Source organism: Pogona vitticeps, chromosome 2 (genome assembly GCF_051106095.1).
Source record: "Pogona vitticeps strain Pit_001003342236 chromosome 2, PviZW2.1, whole genome shotgun sequence".
NCBI classification, from domain to species: domain Eukaryota; kingdom Metazoa; phylum Chordata; class Lepidosauria; order Squamata; family Agamidae; genus Pogona; species Pogona vitticeps.
The window spans coordinates 293,916,320-293,936,606 of NC_135784.1; the positions used below are offsets into that span (position 1 = coordinate 293,916,320).

The window sequence follows — 20,287 nt, forward strand, 5'->3', positions numbered from 1 at the left end:
AAATGGGATGTATACATCCCTGATAAACAGGAGATGCAATGCCTCTTTTTCTAGCAATATTCCCTATCTTTCTAAACTGTAAAGATTAGAAGTGTTTATCTAGTCAACACTGCAAAAAAAACTGAAGCCAAAAACAGACACTTTATACAACCGTTTATTAGAACTGAAATCACCTTGTGATTCAGGTAGTCCTTTATGATTGAGAAATCAGATTTCAGAGGAATCCTGAAGCAAAGTATAAGAAATGGCAGAAACATATGCTTTGACACCACAAACAATCAGTCCTCAAGGACATTTGTCATCTATGAAACCTGTTTTTATTCCACAGTTTGAAAATGGAAGGAATGGCAAAACTCACATCATAAATAGAGAGGTGCATCCAGGTATCAGGAAGCATGTTTGAGCCAAGATTCAAAGTGACCAGGTCAAAAATAATGTCAGTGAATGTTTTGGTTGGCATTAAACCTAGAAAAGGAAGAGAATATAAACAATGAATCACAATATCAGTTCAAACATTTATTCTGTTTTTGCTTCTTGATCAGATGGCGCATATACCTCTACAACGAAGAATTGCAATTTATAGTTCCACACTCTGGCATTTAAAAAAAAAATTTAAATGCACACTCTATATCATTGTCACTAACCAACGACCATCTAAGAAGAGAGTACTGTACATATAATCTTGTGGCCTTCTCTAGTGCCAGAACTCTGGCAATGCAAAAGCAATGGCAGAAGAATTTTTTATCACCCAGATGAGGAGGTTTCCAATGTCAGACCTCTTTTGCGGCCCACAATTTTGTGGCCTTGAGTTTCAGAGACTACAGGACTAGTTTCATAAGTCTTCATTAAGAGGGATGCCATCATCAAATAGCAGTTTGCTTATGGTAGTGGAATCACAAACATCCATTTAAATAATGATAATTTTTCACCTAGATTCCAGGAGGTCAGATTAATGTACTTCATAAGCGTGTTTTGAGCATGAATGGAGGGAAGGCATGTACACAGCCTTGATCTCAATGGACAAAAGGAGATTATAAGAAATAAATGAAGTTGGGCAAATCTGATCTTATATAAGCAAGTTATATAGCTATGTTCAAAAGGAGGTTGCATGTAAAGTAATGATCTTTAGAAAGCTATAATCTATCAGCACAGGAATAAAAGCTGCTACAAGTAGTTCAACTTTCTATTTTTTTAAACAAAGAAGCCACATGCACCACAGCTTTGAAAAACTACACATAGATGTGCAAGCCAAGCAGCCTTAGAGGAGGAACGACTCAAACTTTTGAAGTTAAATTTAAATTTATTTATACTGATTTTTAAAATGGAGCATTTCTAATCAATGAAGTGGACAACTGTATGTTGTTCATTGCCACATGCGTACAAGTTAATAAAAGCTGCCCTAGTTTAAGGCAAGCCTCCATAAAACCAACCCAGCCCCCAAGCACATCAGCCATGCACGCTGGGAGACCAAAACCTTGATCAACTTCCTGCTTATCCCACAACTGCACAGATAGCAAAGGTGTTCTTATCTAACACCTGAAAAACCACAAAAGAAAGCACTTGGTGTGCGCAGTGGACTAGCAGTTCTTGATGTAGGAGGAGATGAGAAGGCATAAACAATACTGGGACGTCTTCTGCTCAAGAAAATTCTCCCCTCTATATTCCCAGAAACACCAGCATAATGGGAAATCACCAATGGCAAAATGATTAGATGAAAGATTTAATTAAGGCACCATATAGCATGTGTATTTCACATTGGCCACCGTGTCTCAGGTAGACATCACACACGGCTGAGTTTGGTTTTGGAATGGACACATGGTCACACATGACATGAATGCACCACACATGCTCTCGATTCAAGTTAGCTGGGCTCTTTATTTACCGGTGGGCCAAATCAGACGTTACATTCAATCTGTCTTTGCATTTAGTGCACAAGGTTTCTTCAACGCAAATAGCATTAGCTGGGGGGAGGGGCACTGAAAATAACTAGGATAACAGCAGGCATGGTAAGGAAGGCTAACCCTTTCATCTCCTTCCAATTTAGGCAAAAACAACCTCCCCCGCTACTGCTATGTGGAAGAAGGAAATCCACCCAGTGACACCAAACCAAGCAGAAGCTTCAGAAGAAAGATTTGTATTGAAATTTCACAGGAGAAGAAATTGAAATACCTTGCTCAGTGCCTCCTGCGGTTCCCCTTAATTATTACCCCACCCAATTATGCCGCACAGTGGTGCCTTGCTTAGCGATTGCTTCATTTAACAATGAAATCGTTTAGCGATGACTTTTTCGGAGTGATCTTGCGCTCCGTTTAACGATGGTTCCTATGGGCGATTTTCGCATAGCGATGTTTGGACCATGCTTCACATAGCGATGACAGTTTGGGTCCCCCTGTTTCGCTTAACGATGGTTTTGACAGCTTCATGTTGGCTGTTTTTTAAATGTTTAAAAATGTTTTTAAAAGGTTTAGAATGCTTGAAATCATAAGTGCACTTAATAAACCCTTTGTTAAAGTAATTTGACTTTGTTCCGACTCTTTTTAAATTTGTTGTAATGTTTTTCCCCCATTGAGATGCATTGAATAGGTTTCAATGCATTTCAATTGGGGAACCGTCGATTTTTGCTTAAGGACAGCAATCCGTTCCCATTGGAACAGATTATCCGGTTTTCAATGCATTTCTATAGGAAATGATTTTTTGGGAACCAATTATCATCGTTAAGCGAGGCACCACTGTACTTGCATGTATCCATTCTATCTACATATGGAAGGATTCCCTGTAATGACTTGCCCTGCACCGATGATTAATAAGACAATAAGCAACCATTTCTGGTACCCTGTTCCCCTGAAAATAAGACCTAACCTGAAAAGAAACCCTAGTATGATTTTTTCAGGATGCTTGTAATATAAGCCCTATCCCAGCAATGGTGAACCTATGGCATGCGTGCCACGGCTGGCACACTGAGCCCTTTCTGCCAGCACGCAAGCCATAAGTCACCAGATCGCTACTCCCCCCTTCCTCCCCCGCAGACAAACCTCAGCAGGTGGCTGCAACTGCAGTGCTGGTGCCTGAACAGGTGGCGGGTCAGGATCCGGAGCTGCTGCTGCCGGATCAGGAGTGGGGCCTCGAGGCACCTCCTTGACACCACCCCATTTTTTCCCAGTTTGGGCATGCAAGCCCAAAAAGGTTCGCCACCACTGCCCTACCCCAAAAACAAACCCTAGTTAAGTGAAGCCCCACCCTCCACCCTTGTGCAGCAACCAGAAGGTGACATGACTGTATTTGAATAAATGTAGATAGTTGTACATGAAAAAAAAATCCCCTGAAAATAAGCCCTAATACTTTTTTTTTTTTTTTTTTGGAGGAAAAATTAATACAAGACTCTGTCTTGTTTTCGGGGAAACACGGTATCTTCTTCAATTCTCAAACAATTTAAAGATTTCCCAGGGTGGATTTTTAAGAGGATGGAAAGAGGCAGAAATGATTATGCTATGTTGAACCCCTCTAACTTTCACACAAACAGTTTAGAAAAGACCAAAGAAGTATTTTGCTATGGCTAGTGTGCACCTAAATGGAAAAACGTTTTGCATTTATTTTCCTTATGTTAAAGATGCTGCTTTCTAGTAGCTGGGGGTGGGGAGGCAGAAGGGCATGACAATGCATGCAAGCTCCGTCATGTATTATCTTCCTTATCTCATAGGAACTTTATCAAGTTAATTACTTGACCCGGGAGCAGGAAAGAGAAAAGTGATTGCTCCTCTACTGATGCACAGTGATCCATGGCAATTCTTAACAAGCTCTTTCTCATTAGCCAGCAGGCTATCAAACTATGCATGCATTTTGAAGATAGCAGACTTCTAAATCTACAGCATTGACTGGAGAAGATTGCACAAATATGTGGTACCTTCTGGAGCCATGACCATGTAAGGTGTCACGCACAAAGTGCAGAAGGTATCTCCTTGGTGTACGTATAAGGAAGAAAGACAATATTCTCAGCTTGTTTTTACTTCAAAGATACTTCATTCTGCACATGGTTTTCTTAACCTTCCTGTAAATTCCGCTGCATTAAAATGTTCCCCAAAGTCTATTTTCTTCTTTTCTTTTATCATTGTGTCTGGGTGGGATCTTCTGTGAATAGGGTTTCTGTAGCACTTGTTGACAAAAAGCAGTCGCTCCCACCTCTAACAGTGCAAAATGGAACACTTGAATCCACAAATAAACAAATTCTGTGCCTGTTCTGAACAATTTTGAAAGCTATAATGATGAAAGTAGCCAGCAGTGTACAAAGGGTGCTAATTTGCCCTAGCCTGTGACATGTTTCCAAAAGATCTAATATCAACAGGAAATGAGACTATTCAGTGAAAGAACAGCAAGAATAATTATTTCTGCACGGAAGTAATACAAATGAAATTGTTTCTGCTCAGATTTCTAAAGACGCGTATGAAATAAATTGCTCTACATTTTAAATATCTTGTCAGAAGCATAATACTCAAAAAATGCTTGCTTTTAATAAATTTGAGAAGTCAAAGTCAATAATAGACATCAATTAAATTCAACATGCTTGAATAACAACAACAACAAACCCCATAATGCTTCTCCTCCACTCCATCAAGGAATCAATCACGTTTAAATTTTAGAAATTTACTCTCTACATATATTTTGTTTAATAATTTCACCAGCAAATATTACATTTGAATCACAATATTTCACACTTTTATTTTTTAAAAAATAGTACTTCTACAGCATCAGCAGGGAGACTGCATCCACCCAGTTGTTGTTGGATTCCAAGTCCTATCAAGTCCCGATAGCATGGTCAATAGTCAGGGATAATAGGAATTGTAGTTCAAAATTTGAAGGGCACACATTTCCCACTCTTTTTAAAAGCTTCCTGATTCTATATAGCATTCTGATATGAAAAGTATACATTTCAAATAAATAAGTAAATAAATTCTCTTCTTCCTCTAAATGTACTGTACTGTTTCCATGTATAAGTAGTCCCCTCCACTTTTCAAACCCAAAATTAAGAAATCTAAGCAGGGCTTACCAAGTGGAGGGGGAAAGCAGGGATCAAAGCACTGCAACATCGTTTTGATGCCTGCTTTCCCCTTTCTTGCTAAGCCCACTTAGCAAGTGGAGGGGAAAAGAGTGCTGCACAATTGCTTTGATCCCTGCTTTCCCCCTCCATATATGGAAAGTAAGTGGAAGCAAGAAAGTGGAGGGGAAAAGCAGGGATCAAAGCATTTTGATCCCTACCTTCCCCTTACCCTTTTTTGCCTCCACTTTCTTGGCAAGAAAGTGGAAGGGGAAAGCAGGGATCAAAGTGCCCCATGGGGCTTAGCACAAAAGGGGAAAGCAAGGATCAAAGTGATCCTGTGGCGCTTTGATCCCTTTCCCCTCCTTACTTCCGTGTATAAGATGACCCCCAAGTTTTAGTCTAAAAATTTTAGACAAAAGTATTGTCTTATGCACAGAAAAATATGGTAAATATAGCTGTTAATTCCATGACAACAGAGAGCACTCCATATTCTCCACAGTGAATCTTAATCTACCATGTCTGACATGGATTCTTGCATTAAGCAGGGGTATGAACTTGATGGTCTTGCAGATTCCTTCAAATTCCATTATTCCATGATCTCGACAGGCTATTTTAACTGTAGTTGTTACAAGAAGGCTCCAAATGTTCTTTTATTACTATCATCTTCTTCACAATCCTACAAAACTGTTAATGGGTTTAATGGTAAAACACATCCTGCAATGTTTCATCAACACCACTCTTTGTTTCTAAAACATACGTATTATATATGGATTTTATCTGACTTTTCTTCTCACATTTCTTTCACCTATTATTAAATGTCTGATACATCTTCCTAAGTTTCACTAGGAATATATACATCACTTAGGAGTAACCAGTTGGCTGGATAGCTCAGTGATTTAGGTGACTGACTGTGAAGGCAGAGTTTGAGAATTTGTTTCCCCACTGTGTATCCGAGAAGAGTCTTTCTGTGTGGCCTTGGGCAAGTGACACAATCCTAAGGTGCGCCCAAAAGAAGGGAATAGTAAACCACTTCTGAGTATTTTCTACCTGGAAAACCTTGAAAAGGTTCAAAATAAGTCAGAACGACTTGACAGTACATGATGATGATGATTTTTGATAATAAATTAAAATTAAGATACTGCTTATTTTTTTTGGGGGGGGGGAAATATATTTTTCAAACACCATATTGCAGGAGTCCTTAAACTTTCTATCCCCAGAACCTCCTTGAGAGGGGTGAAAATGACAGAGATTGGCCAGTCACCAATGGTAGCATGCTGGCAGGGAAAATCACAAAATGGAGGTTTGTGTATGCAGATAGTCACAAAGTGTTTGCAATATACTGTATTTTTCTGTGTATAAGATGCCCCCATGTATAAGACCCCCCCCCCACTTTTCTAACCCAAAATTAAAAAATCTAAATCGGGCTTAGCAAGTGTAGGGGGAAAGGGATCAAAGTGCTGCAGGAACAATTTGATTCCTGCTTTCCCCTCCACTTGGTTTTGTACTCTCCTCAGCTTACTTCCATGTATAAGACGACCCTCAATTTTTAGTCTAAAAATGTTAGACAAAAGTATAGTCTTATACATGGAAAATATGGTAATCAGTTTTCTTTCCTTCACGAATCCTAGTCATATGCCAAGCCAGCATCTTTTGTTCATATGCTGCCTTCAGATGGAGGACAAGGAGAAGTATCAATGGGGGAGAAATAACCAGAATTTTCTGCACAAACTGGACAGTCTCTTGACAGTCCCTATTTGCTATTGGCATCGGCAGCTGAAGACTACACAACTCAAAACAATGCTGTGGTGCACATTATGAATATTACTGCTGTGAGATATAATTTGAAGCTATTCCTTTCTCATTTGAGCCTGCATTATTCTGAAATTGCCCTGTCCACACATAAAGTGTTCCAATATTTATGCAACAAGTCTTTCTGGATTTTAAAACTAGGTTTAAGAATCAAAGTGGATTATATGTTTAGTACATATTTAGAAGAGATGATTAAAGAAATTTATTTGACATAGGACATGATTTTCTTCTCCCATGTATCTTGCATTTAGTGTGCTTTATTTTGCAATTAGCCAATAAAGGTAAGTATGAGATTGACAGAATCAGCTATCTTGCAGGCATTGAGCCCAGTGATATACAGAGAAAGGTAGCAGCTAACAGTATCTACATCATATGCACGTCCATTCTTCAGCTAAAATCCCACCCCTCTCAGATTGAAATCAAGGGAAAGTTGTGGGGTTGATTTTTGTTTGTTTTTTTTAGATTTTTGAAGAAATGAATGCCAGGATTATGACTGAAACCCTGAAAATGGACAGAACCCCAGGAAAATCTAGCCCTTGTTCATAAGGAGAACTAGTTTACTTGAGATTGCTTAGTAGGTTACAGACTGGAGTTGGGGAACCAAGATGCACCTTACAAAATGGGGGGAATTTGCTGACAAAATTCTTTTCAAATATGAACAGTTGGCTTCATGTCTATGTCAGTGTACAATATGCCTCTCAACATATACTATGGAAGACTTGATCTTAGATACCCCAAATGCTCCTGATTTTGCCTGTTATTGAATGAATTATCTGATAAACTTATCTAAGCTTTACAACCTTAGATGAATTAATTAGTAATTAATTAGTAAATTAATTTGTATTTTATATGTATTTATACCGCACTGCCTAATTTTATATTGCATTCTATTAACTTCATTAATTGATCATAATTGCTACTGACAAGAATGAAAAAAGAATGAAATCTGATTCCTCAGACAAATATCTCTGAGCAAATCTTGAGGTGAAAGGAAAAACATCTTAAGTGAAGGAAAAACACATTTCCTTCAACGTCTAATTTGACTCCGTCCATGATGGCCCAAGGGCCTTGCTGGGTTGAAATTTTACATTCCATTTTTGTGTCTGAAAAAAAAGTAACATGGCGTCATGGTACTAAAATGCCTTCCAGAATGGTGAGAGTGTTAGATGTCTAATCACTGCCAAATGAACTTTCCCTTTCCAGACTTTCAGTGTCAGATGAAGAATCAGATTTTTCGTGGCTAGCTTGTAGTTTTCTGTTCCTTTGGCAAGAAATATTCCACAACTGAATAGCCTTTTCAGGGTCAAATCTGCTGATATCTGGAGAATTCATCTGAATGACTATGAGATCTGTCATGTTTTCCAACATCAGCTTGGGCTGTTTCTGCATCATTGTTGCCTTCATTTGACAGAAGCCTCGTGCTGCCTCATAAGAACCTGCAGGCAAGGTCAGGATCAGATCTACAAGCGTCAGGATGTTTGGATATTTATGAAAATAATCTGTGTTCACCAAGTCCCAATTTAAGCTCCGGATGCTTTGATATCTAGAAAGAATAAATATTGCAATTCAGTTTGCTGCTCATACTCATGTTATTAATTAATTGGCATGTCAACAAGACTGTGTTCATGCTAGCCTACCTATTATATAGCTCCACTTTCAACATGTTCCACTCGGTCTCAATTTCATGCACCTTCACGTTGGCATGTTCCAGAACTGGCTCATAGTATTTAGTCAAAACAGACACTTCCACCTCACCAAATTCTGTAAGAATTTGAGTGCTAATTAGAGGAAAAATCAACACATTTTGGAAAGCATTTCACAAATCTGTAGTGACTTTGCCATCACTTTGGGTTTTTCTGTACCTGGTTTGATTTTGTCTAGCCACAGTTTAAAACTTCCAATAGTGCTTGCTCTCAAAATCTCTTCACTAGCATCACAAAAACAATCACGCAGCTGGTTCAAAAGATTTCTTAACAATTCTATGCGAACTGCTGATATATTGCCATCTCCCACAAGATGGTAACTGTGGAACTGTGTGATAGTTTCCACCAGACGCTCCCTTGGCCCTGATCTGAAAAATACAACTTTTAAGAAATGTACCATGTGTATTTGAGTCACATATTACAGATGTGGTATTTATTAATTATATGCAAACCTTGCTTGATACATTTGGAGTATTTCTAGTGTGGACCCAATCGTTGCAAATACATCTGCGATAGAGGAGTTCTGATCCTGAGCAACACGAGACAGAATGTTGAGGACATTGATGACATCCAGCAAGAAATGAGAAAATTTAACAATGTCACTTTTCAGAAGGAGCTGTAAGAAGTCTTTAGCCCTCTGGTGATTTGAAGAATATGGTTCCTGTGCTATCTGGAGCTCAGAAAGAAAAAGAAAAAAAGGCTATTCAATAAAACTGACCCAAGTAGCAATAACCCAGTTTTTAATTTTTTAAAAAAAATGCAAACATGAATTTAAGGAGTATTTACCTTATTCAAATGTAGGACAATTGCAGGGTACCCTTTAAGAAAAGTCTGAAGAGCTGTCTGCAGGCGAAGGAGCCACCGTGAGCCACCAATTCGGGAAGGAATTGCCTGCCTTAGATTGAGAGCTTCATAAACTACCTTGAGGCTGCTCTTATTCATTGGAGAGTCATGATAAAAATAGTACATGTTTTTCAAGAGGGTTGTGAGAATGATGTACAGCTGAATGCTTTTGAGTGTTGCCTTGTATGCCATTTCAAGGCGATGGACAAGACAGTGCACACTTTGGACAGACGGTTGGAGTTCCTTCAGCAGTTTTGCCACTCCCTTTTGTCCCGTCATAACACCTCTGCCATCACTTCCAAAGCCAACCAGCTTTCTTGCCCAGTCTTGGCTTGGCAAATTGATGTGCAGGCTGGTATCTAGCATGTTGACAATGGCATTTTTCACAGCAGAAGCGTCACATTTCTCTACTGAGTGAACTCCAACAACCTGGCAGTGGACCTTCCCTTGGTAAGCAAAGCGTACGTACACAAGGGCAGCTTCTACGACTGTGTCATCTGTCACACCATCACTGATCAGCGAGAAGAACTTGCATTTTTCCAACTTCTCTTTCAAAGCCCTTCGTTCTGCTTCAGCAATAAAATGAATGAAGATTCTTGCTGCCTTGTCATTTCTAAATATGGAACCAATATCCACCCCTTTCATATCATCCAATTTGCATATCCAGTCCAGGTCTGTGAAGGGGCGCCCAGTCTTAGCTATCGCGTGGCACGTTCTGAAGAGGTTTTCTATTCTTCCTAAGGTTTCTTTACTCATGCTCTTTAACATCTGTTCAGTGGTGACTCTGTCTGGGGTGGAACTACTGGCTTCTTCCATACAAGCGGCCCATGCATGAGCTTCGCTGCTGTGGTGCTCGCGGACTAATTCAAGGGTGAAATTATCAGTCCCTGAACAGAAGTTGTGTATCTTCTCTTCTAAATCCACATTGTGTTTCCGGCACAATGCACAGTACATTGTGCCTTTGTCACGATCATGCTTTAGCCAAGGATACTTTGACAGCCACGTTTGTTGGAACTGCTGGTTCTTCTTTGAATGCTTCCGGTTGCTGGGAGTCACATTTTTGCTTTTAAATTGCTTCAGGGCTGCTATGGCTAGAAGCAGTTTAAATATAACTTCAGCATCACTGTATTTTATCATAGCTATCACATTTCTCTATAACATTCATTAAAACCCTAACGAATTGCGATGAGGCATGCTAGTCCCCGAGAGTCATAATTTGTCACAGCATTAACATAGACTCTTACTGACCACCACTAAGATCTCTATCTGTGACTTCAAAAGCCTATTAGTAACCCTTAACAGCCATTGATTAACCCTCGCCATGCTGGACCTTTTGCATTTCCACTACATTTCGTCCTTCCATCTTCCGTATGACCGTACAAATGTCTGTCTACTGAGACCTCCTTCCAAGTCCACGAAAGCTTGTGCAAAATGAAACTGGCCTGGATCAGGAGGCCATTTAAGCCCAGTACTGTAAAAAAATGACTTGCAGCAGGAAGGCAAGATCCTCTCATTACTTGGAAATACGAAGGACTGAGCCAAAGGATATGGTTTAATGCAGTGGTTCTTAACCTTGGGTTACTCAGGTGTTTTTGGACTGCAACTCCCAGAAGCTTTCACCACCAGCTGTGCTGGCCAGGGTTTCTGGGAGTTGCAGTTCAAAAACACCTGAATAACCCAAGGTTAAGAACCACTGGTTTAGTGCTTAGCTATAACCCCCCCCCCGCCCTTTATGAGAAGAATGACATATCATGAAGCATTCCAGGAAACATGCTTAAGAGAAACTACTCCCCCCTCTTTGCTAATTGTTGCCACTCAAGCATAGATTTCATCTGGACGTTTATCCGCATTATATTTTTTAAACCTCGGTCCTCTTTTATTTTAAGAAAGCTGCCTCTCTTCCAGAAGTGGTTTTAAAACTTTTTAAAAGTACAAAGGAACCATTGACACTGATTCTTCCTAAGGTTTCTTTACTGATGCTCTTTAACATCTACTCAGTGGTGACTCTGTCTGGGGTGGAACCATTTACACATCAATGCTTGACAAATTATGACTCTCAGGGACTAACAGTAGGATCCTTTGGGGTTTCCCCACTTTCCTTTACCACATTGGTGCTAAATTCAAAGCCTCCAATGGGAACTCTTGGTAGCAGTTGGCTGAAATCCTGTCACATAGTGTTGAAAGTTGCAACTAGAGTAGGTCCACTGAAGCAATGGGATATCAGTGGGAAATCAGCTTTCTTTTTACAGCTTTGCAAAAAAAAAGGTTGAAGAAAAACTTTACAAACAATGTGATCTGCTGGATCTTTACTTTTATTGGTTTGTTTTTGTTGTTGTTGTTGTTTGTTTTTGCTTACTGCATTAGTATTAAAATTGAAAGCCTCCCCAATCTAATCAGAGCCATTAACTGGGGACATAACAGGTAGTAATCTACTCCAGCTGTAAATAATACCTTTAAAACTATTTGGAAGAAACTCTTTAAAGAATTTCTTCAAAGATTTGCCAAAATGATGCCAAAATGAAGATATAGTGGCACCAGTTGGGTCTCAGCTGACAGTTACCTCCTAGAGACATAGGATTCTGAACCTGGCCTTTCCAGAGAGGACTGACTGCCATCAGGTGATGAAGGAAGCTCTGAAGAGGAACAAATTCTGATCCTGAGAGAATAACAATGCTTCCAAGACAGCAAAGTGTAATGGAATCAAGGTGCCCAAGTCAACTGTAGCAAACAATTGAGAAATGAGAGGTGGAAAAAGAAGGTGTCCAGACCACAACCAGATAAACTTATCTCAAGCCCAGACCAAATTTGTTGATACCATGATCAATGGTATCAAAAATTACTGAGAAGTATAGGAGGATCAATAGGGTGCCACTCACCTATCTCTCTCCTAAGGCAGCCATCCATCATTGTAACTAAGGCATTTTCAGTCCTAAAATCCAGCCTAAAACTAGATTGAAATGGATCTAGACAATCAAATTCCACATGAATGTCCATCATCTTGCCCCAAAAAAGGCACAACAACTCAAATTGATCCCAAGAAGCCTGACTAGATGGTATTCTGGATACTACCATAGCTACAGCATCTAGTGCTAAGCAAACATGAGTGGCTTTCTCTTTGAAATGCCCAGCATTTTTATCACAGAAGCTAACTGAAAATTCCACTTCTACCTCTTCTGTGTTTGATTTCAATATGTTCTTTAATACCTAGAATAACTCTCCTAGACAACAGCTTCCTCGATGCTACACAGAAGGCAAATACATTTTGCTCTTTTAGTTGCTGATAAGAAAAACAGCAAAGTGCCTTTATTTGTTTTCCTTCGTAATTGCTTCGTGACTCACATCACCTGAGCTCTAGCAGTCCACTGGCCTGCTTCATTGCCCATAAATCTTCCATGAATCATTAACTCTGTACATTCTGAAATATACATACTTAAGGTTAAAATTGTCAGCTTTTCGAAGTGGTTTGAAAAAAACCCACTGTTTAACCAGAACTGAAAATGGGATCCATGCACACACCACAAACATAGGTTCCTCTTCTAAATTGCTTTCAATTATCTGATAAATGGTTTAGGACAAGAATATCTGAAGGTTATATACACTTCTACATGAATCTCAGTGGCTGAAGTCTTCTAGATGTCAGACCTAGTATTTCCCTCCCCATTTCTTCTGTCTCGAATTGAGTTAGTCAAACTATCAAAATGTCAAAAGAAATGTGTTACAGGCATAGGACTAAATTCCATCCTAAAATAGGCCTATATAATAAATGGAAATTACACAATTTCCCATTGGTGCAATATGTCTGACTCATGTTAGGATGATTCGCAATTCAATTTTGGCCACAATGTGCAGTTCTATGGTCCTTCCATTTCATTTCTCTTCCCTATAGTAATACTAAACTGAAGCTAGAATGCAGGCCACCAATCTAGATCAGGACTACCAGGTACAGACATTCCCCCCCCATACCCCCAATATGTAAGAACACTATTAAACATCCCATCTCTCTGGGTGCTTCTCCAAATTTGGACAGGGGCTTCCTTAAATGTAGATTGTAATCTTGAATATAGTTTCCTTGGTATGAGCATTATTGAATAAAACATGCAAATGCCGGAAGTCAGCTGTGAAGCAACCCCTCGGTGTTTCACATTATATGATCTTAGTAAAAATATCTTTGAATACTGGTGTTTGCTATCATAGCAAGTATCATTGCAATTGGCACAAATGTAATCCTTACACAAGCACTTAATTTCTTTTTACAAAAAACATAAAGGAGGTGTTTCCCTACCTTTAGGTGCCACCTGTAGAAATTGCTTATGAAGAGTGCTGAGCTGTGAAATAGTCAGAGTACCGTTTGTAGCAGTCTCTACAGACGGAGGACGAGGTGTAGGGACAGGATCAGGAAATACTTTTATATCTCCATTAATATAAAACTCTGTTCCTTCTAGGACAAGTTCGTACTGGATTCTGGTAGAAGTTTCAATGTGATTTCGGGCAACCTCAATTAATTTGTCGACACTATAAACAAAATAATTTTGAAAGGAGACAAGTTTTCACCCTTCTAAAACTTTGACAGTATGGATGGTCAGTTCCTCTGCAGTTATAGGAGCTTTAGGAGCACATCTAGAAAAGCCATCTGCACCAAGGCTGCTGCTATTGAAATTCCTGTGTAACATAGCTAATTATGATAGCAGCTACTGGAATGGTCATTCTGGAAAGCTGAACAGGTCTCAGTAAACCAGACCTGGGCAAAGTGCGGCCCGCACGCCACATACAGCCCGCGAGCCACTCTAGTCCGGCCCGCCTGTCGTCGCTGAGTGAGCTGGAGTTCCGGCTCCAGCCACCCAGTACGGCAGTAAGCAAAACTCGCAAGATCCGACGCTGGGAATCTCGTGGGTTTTGAGTGTTACTCTCGAGCCACAGGCTGCGGAGCCTGCGGCTCAAGAGGCTGGAAGCAATCCTTGCGCAGGTGAAATGATGACGCATCACGTCGCCTGCACGGGATGGAAGACGGTCGGAGAGGAAGGCCGCGGGGGAATGGAGGACAGGTGAGTTAGCTCGGTGTCGGGGTTTTTTGGTTCGGCCCCCAAACACAGTTCAGATTTTTCATGTGGCCCCCTTTAGAAATTAATTGCCCACTCCTTCCTCCAAAATTTATATATGTCTATTTGGCATTTGCACTTTTGCTGGGGGGGGGGGGAGATTCCGGCATCCCTCCATTTTTAGCTACAAAAAAACAGCTTTGCAGCTGCTTTAAGCAGTGGTTATAATTATAGTTAGCAGCCCAGCAGCATCACAATGACCAGGGACGAGCAACCTCCCTTGCCATTTTTTTTCTTCCAAAAATCCTTTTTTTAAAAAAAGGAAAATATTTCATTTTCTTATTGAAAAAAAAGAGGTTACTTACCTGTAACTTTGGTTCTTCGAGTGGTACTCTGTGAATTCACACTAATGGGTTAATCTGCGCTTGCGCAGAAGGCCTCGGAACATTCTAGAGCTTAAAGTAACACTTTTGGCTCCGCCCCCCCAGGACCTCATGGTCCGCCCGCCCTAACAGCCATTCAGTTCCCCAAATTCCGCTGCTGCTCTAAAGGCGAGACAGCCGTGACGGAAAGTGGGGAGGACGGGCGGGCCGTGTGAATTCACAGAGTACCACTCGAAGAACCAAAGTTACAGGTAAGTAACCTCTTTTTCTTCTTCGTGGACTCTGTGAAATCACACTAATGGGTGACTAGCAAGCTTACCTCTGGAAGGAGGAGGGAAAACGTCACGGCAGCACAGCCGACAGGACAGCCCGGCCAAACCTCGCATCCTCCTTGGCTCGCAGGTCGAGTCTGTAGTGGGATGCAAACGTGGAAGGCGTGGACCACGTGGCGGCTTTACAAACGTCCTGTAGTGGGACTCCACGGAGAAAGGCTGTGGAGGCCGCAACAGCCCTAGTAGAATGGGCGTGAACAGATGCCGGTAGAGGCTTCTTAGCCAGTTCATAGGCCAGACGGATGACCTGAACTATCCATCTGGATACAGTTTGCGGAGACACTTCCCGACCCTTATGGGGTTGCTGGTAAGAGACAAACAGGCGCTTGGAGAGACGGAACGAGGAAGTCCGTTGAACATAGAAGGCTAACGCCCGACGAACGTCGAGGAGATGGAGGGATTTCTCAACCGGAGAAGAAGGTTGGGGAAAGAAGGTTGGCAGGACTATAGGCTGCTTGACATGAAAATCCGTGGTCACTTTGGGCAGAAAGGACACGTCAGGGTACAAGACCACCTTGTCTCGGAAAAATTGCAAGAAAGGTGGGTCGGTCCTCAGGGCAGCCAATTCAGAGGCCCTTCTAGCTGACGTAATAGCTACCAAGAAAACCACTTTAAGGGTAAGGAGGCGTTCCGAAACCGTAGCAAGTGGCTCAAATGGTGGTTTTGAGAGACAGTTTAAGACGGTATGGAGGGACCACTGAGGAATAGGATTAATTGTAGGTGGACGAAGGCGTACAACCCCTCGAAGAAAACGTTTGATCTTCGCGTGTCTGGATAACAGAGCACTGTCCGTCTCTGGTGGTTGGTGGGCTATGATGGCGGAAAGGTACACCTTCAGGGTGGAATGAGACAGGTTCATCTGGAAAAGGTAAGCCAGAAACTGTAACACAGTATGGAGCGTGGTCGGCGACGCGGGCAGTTGGTGAGAAGCGGTGAACTTCAGGAAAGCCTTCCACTTGCTCCCGTACAGGGTGTCAGTGGACGGTTTACGACAATGGGAGAGGACGTGAGCTACCGTGGGACTATCCTCCAGGCGGTGAGGTGGAGTGACTGCACGTCCGGGTGGTAAATTGTCCCTTCGTTCTGGGTCAGCAGGTGCGGAAGGTAAGGTAGCCTGACGTACTCCGCCGCCCTCGAGATGAGCCTCGCGAACCACGGTTGGCGCGGCCAAAACGGAGCAATCAGGATGGCATTCGCATTGTCGTCGCAAACTTTCACCAGTGTTCTCAGTAGGAGAGGAAATGGTGGAAACATGTAGAGAAGGTGGTTGCTCCACGCCACCATCAGAGCATCGCCGTGCGAATTCGGGCCGTGACCGCCCCTGGAGAAGAAGATGGGGCATTTGGTGTTGAGGTGAGTGGCGAAGGCATCCACCACGGGAGTTCCCCATCGCTCGCAGAGTGTTAGGAACACCGCATGGTCCAGCACCCATTCGTGCATGGTAACAGCAGTCCTGCTGAGCCGATCCGCAAGTATGTTGTCGTGAGTGGAAATGTATACAGCGGATGGAAAGACATGATGTTGGAGACACCACTCCCATAGCTGGACAGCAAGATACAGGAGGGAGAAAGAGTGGGTACCGCCCTGTTTGTTGACATACGCGACAGCCGTCGTGTTGTCCGAAACAACCTGAAGGGCTGTGCCCCTGATGATGGGCAGAAACGCCCGGCAGGCCTTGAAGATGGCGAGAAGTTCCCGATTGTTGATGTGGAGAGCAAGTTCCTTTGGAGACCATCGGTCGTGGACTTGCAGGCCGCAACAATGGGCGCCCCAGCCGATGTCGCTGGCATCTGTCGTGATGCGAGTTTGTAGGGCAATAGGAGCAAAAGGGCGTCCCATAAACAGATTGCCGGGGTTGAGCCACCACTTCAGCTGCTCCGACAACTCCTTGGACACCAAGAGTCTCTTTTTGGGGAAGTCCCAGAGGGGATTGAAGAGTGACAGGAGCCACACTTGCAGCGAACGAAGCTTCAGTCTCGCATGAGGGATGACCGAAGTGGTGGAGGCCATAAGGCCCAGTAGCCTCTGAGCAGTGTGAGCGGTGACATGATGGAGAGGGCGAAATTTCTTGATGAGAACAGCCATCTTCCGCGCCCTTTCCAAAGGTAGGAATGCTCGGCCGGTCCGAGCATCGAGAGTGGCGCCTATGTAGGAGGCAACGGGCGAGGGGACAAGGACAGACTTCTTGTAGTTTACCTGCAGTCCGAGAGTTTTGAGGAGGTGGAGCACGGTAAGTGTGTGACGCTCCGCCTGAAGCCTGGAGTGTGCAACCAGTAGCCAGTCGTCGATGTATGGAAAGATGGCTATGCCCCTTGTTCTCAGGAAAGCCGCCACCGGGGCCATACACTTCGTAAAGACTCTGGGCGCGGTGGAAAGTCCAAAAGGCAGAGCGGAGAATTCGTAACATCTTGACCCCAGCGAAAAACGCAGGAAGCGACGATGGTCGTGCCTGATATTTATGTGGAAATAGGCGTCGCTGAGGTCTATGACGACGAACCAGTCGCCCTGTCGCAAGAGGGGCAGAATCCTCTCCAAGGTTACCATCCGAAAACGGCGATAGGCAATGAATTTGTTGAAGCGCCTGAGGTCCAAAATAGGACGGAAAGAGTCGTCCCGCTTTGTCACCAGAAAATATCTGGAGAAAAAACCAGGATTGGCAGGATTTGGAAACACCCTGGTTATTGCATGCTTTCGTAACAGGGTGGATACTTCTTGTTTTAGAGGGTCGGATGGTGGGGTAAGAACTAGACGGGGAGGAGGCGTCTCCAAAAATTCTATCGCGTAACCGCGAGCGATGATGGAAAGGACCCACTTGTCCGAAGTGATGGTAAGCCAACTTGAGAGGAAAGGAGACAAGCGGGTGGCGGAGGAAGGAGAGGAAATGGCTGTAGAGCAGTCAAAGGCCCTGTTTATTCTTACGGTCGACCTTTTTGAAGGGAGCACGTGTCTTGTGTCGTTGGTCATGTCTAGTGGTGTAGCCGGAAGAAGGAGAATACCTCTGCTTCTAGGGATAGGATCTCCCTGGCTGCATAGCCGGGGAGAAAGATGGACGCTTCCATGGGTAGCGTTGTTTGTAGAACGGTTGAGCAGCATAGGATCTGGCAGCCTTTTTCGCTTCATGGAGACCCTTCAGGATCTCATCCGTCTTGGGATCAAAAAGACCCGAACTGTCAAAGGGGAGGTCAAGGATACGGGCCTTGGAGTCTTCAGGAATGGCCGCAGACTTAAGCCATGCCTGCCGCCTCATGGCAATACCCGTCATTAGATTACGGGATGCAGCATCCAAAATGTGACGAACCGTGACCCGTTCCTGACGAATGAGTTGTGATGCCTCCTGATGAAGAGAGAGACCTCTCGGTTGCAGCTCATCAGGTGCAGCTTGTAAGGATGGTAAAGCCAAGTCCCACAAGTGTTGGTGGTAAGCCGCCATAGCGGCGACATAGTTAGCAGCTCTCACGATTAGAGATGAGAAGGCATATGAACGCCGACCAAATATGTCCATTTTCCTCCCATCCTTGTTATTGGGGGATGCGGCTGATGCAGGCCGAAATTTAGACTGTGCGACGTCCACAATAAGGGAATTGGGGGCGGGATGTTTCACAAGGAAGTCCAGTTCAGATCCCTGAATCCGGTATAGGTTCTCAACCCGTCTGGACATTTGAGGGGTAGAACAAGGTTTGTCCCAAGGTTGCTTTAGGGTTCGCAGTAGCGAAGGGATGAACGCTAGACGCATGGGTAAGTTCTGATCCTCATCGATATCGCCGTATACCTTGTCGGGGACCGTTTCCGGCGGACGTTCGACAGGGAGTTCCAAAGCGGAGGCTATTCTATGTATTAGTTGAGAATAGCTAGGAAAATCGGCCGCAGGAGAAACCGGGTTCTTATCAATGATGGCAGAGTCCGGAGTGTTATCATTAGGAGCCGATGTATCCGAAAATGAGCATTCGGAGGAGGAGTCTTCGGGATGATCAGAAGGGAGGGACGGGGGGAATGGGAGTTCCAGCATGGGAAAAACGGGGGCCGGTATCGATTTGCCTCTTCGTTTAGAGCGTTTCTTGCCCCTCGGTCCGGTATCGATACCGTGTCCTGTACCGTGCCCGGTATCGGGATCGGTATCGGGATCGGTATCGGGATCGAGGAGATCCAATTGAAAAGAGTCCGAGTCAGAGGAAACGTGGCGCCGTTTCTTCTTGCGCGGTTTCGCCGGTACCGAGTCGCGAGGACGCTTCGGTTTAGGTGGCACCGCGTCGGTACCGAGTGGCGCGGTACCGGCTCCGGTATCGGTGGTGGTACGACGTGGGATACCGGTCGGTATCGGGGCTGGAGGCGGTACACAGCCATCGGCAGTGGTCCGTTGCTCTGTCTTCCTTAGGGAGGAAGGTCCTCCCGGTACCGATGTAGACCCTTTCGCTCCGATATCGTGAAGAGACGGTACCGACTGGACGTGTCGTCGTCTGCCCCTGTCGGTATCGCGGGGCGACGGTACCGACGGTACCGAAGAATCGGAGGAGACCGACGAGGAGGACGAGGAATCGGATGAGGAACTCCGCGTAGCGAGGCTGTAAAGAAGCCGCGGGTCATAGAGCTTTTGCATCTGCTTCCGCCATTTTCTTAAATAGCTCTTGGAAAGTTTGAGCGGAGCAGTTTTGTCCTCCATAGCCTCCTGCCTCTTAGGCTTCTTGGGGCGAGAATGTCGAGCCCCGTGGGGGGAGACCTTCGGTCCCGAGGGGCTCGGAGACCGGGAATCTCCAGAGGCTGTTTCCAAATGCTTCGTCTTGGCTCTCTTCTTCCTAGGAGATGGAAAGAAGGGTATATCCGGCGTATCGGTCGGCGGTGGCAAGGATGGTGGAGAAGAGGCTACTGACGACGCCTGGGAGTGAATCTCAATAGGAGATTGCGGAGTAAGAGCAGGCAGGAGGGCGACGGTTGGAGTTGAGGAGTGGCCGCAGGAGACGGCGGGGGAGGAATGGCGGCCGTGGCCTGACTCTTAGGAGGCTTGGGTTTCTTAGAAGCCTTCTTGGTAGACGTAGTTGGCTTGCCATTAGCCCGAGTTTTAGGGCCAGGTGCAGGAGCTGAATCTGCAGGCGCAGATGACGCCGCCATAGCAGGCGCGGTGAGGGATTTTTCCCAGAGCGCTGCTCGAAGACGT

The 20,287-nt window shown here is 43.9% G+C and overlaps 3 protein-coding genes across 4 annotated transcripts in view; all 3 read right to left on the reverse strand.

The window, feature by feature from the left end:
• Positions 1 to 4,326, reverse strand: part of LOC110080074 (sperm flagellar protein 2) — a 36,383-nt gene extending 32,057 nt beyond the window's left edge. The window contains exons 1-2 of the mRNA XM_072992844.2: positions 3,902 to 4,326; positions 359 to 465 (exon numbers count right to left, since the gene is read on the reverse strand). Of these exons, the coding sequence (XP_072848945.2) occupies positions 359 to 465; positions 3,902 to 3,920 (126 nt within the window). The 5' untranslated portion in view covers positions 3,921 to 4,326. The remainder of the gene's footprint in view (positions 1 to 358; positions 466 to 3,901) is intronic.
• A 2,957-nt stretch (positions 4,327 to 7,283) lies between these two features.
• LOC110080068 (uncharacterized) lies at positions 7,284 to 9,216 on the reverse strand. Its single transcript, XM_020795671.3, has 4 exons — positions 8,997 to 9,216; positions 8,704 to 8,912; positions 8,479 to 8,602; positions 7,284 to 8,384 (listed from the first exon to the last, which is right to left on the reverse strand). Exons 1-4 carry the CDS (start codon positions 9,008 to 9,010, stop codon positions 8,012 to 8,014), a joined length of 720 nt encoding a protein of 239 aa, XP_020651330.3. The 5' UTR covers positions 9,011 to 9,216; the 3' UTR covers positions 7,284 to 8,011.
• Positions 9,217 to 9,299: 83 nt separating this feature from the next.
• Positions 9,300 to 20,287, reverse strand: part of SPEF2 (sperm flagellar 2) — an 87,747-nt gene continuing 76,759 nt past the window's right edge. For both annotated transcript variants that reach the window (XM_078384495.1, XM_078384494.1), the window contains exons 30-31: positions 13,670 to 13,899; positions 9,300 to 10,478 (exon numbers count right to left, since the gene is read on the reverse strand). In XM_078384495.1, coding sequence (XP_078240621.1) covers positions 9,316 to 10,478; positions 13,670 to 13,899 — 1,393 coding nt within the window. In that variant the 3' untranslated portion in view covers positions 9,300 to 9,315. The remainder of the gene's footprint in view (positions 10,479 to 13,669; positions 13,900 to 20,287) is intronic.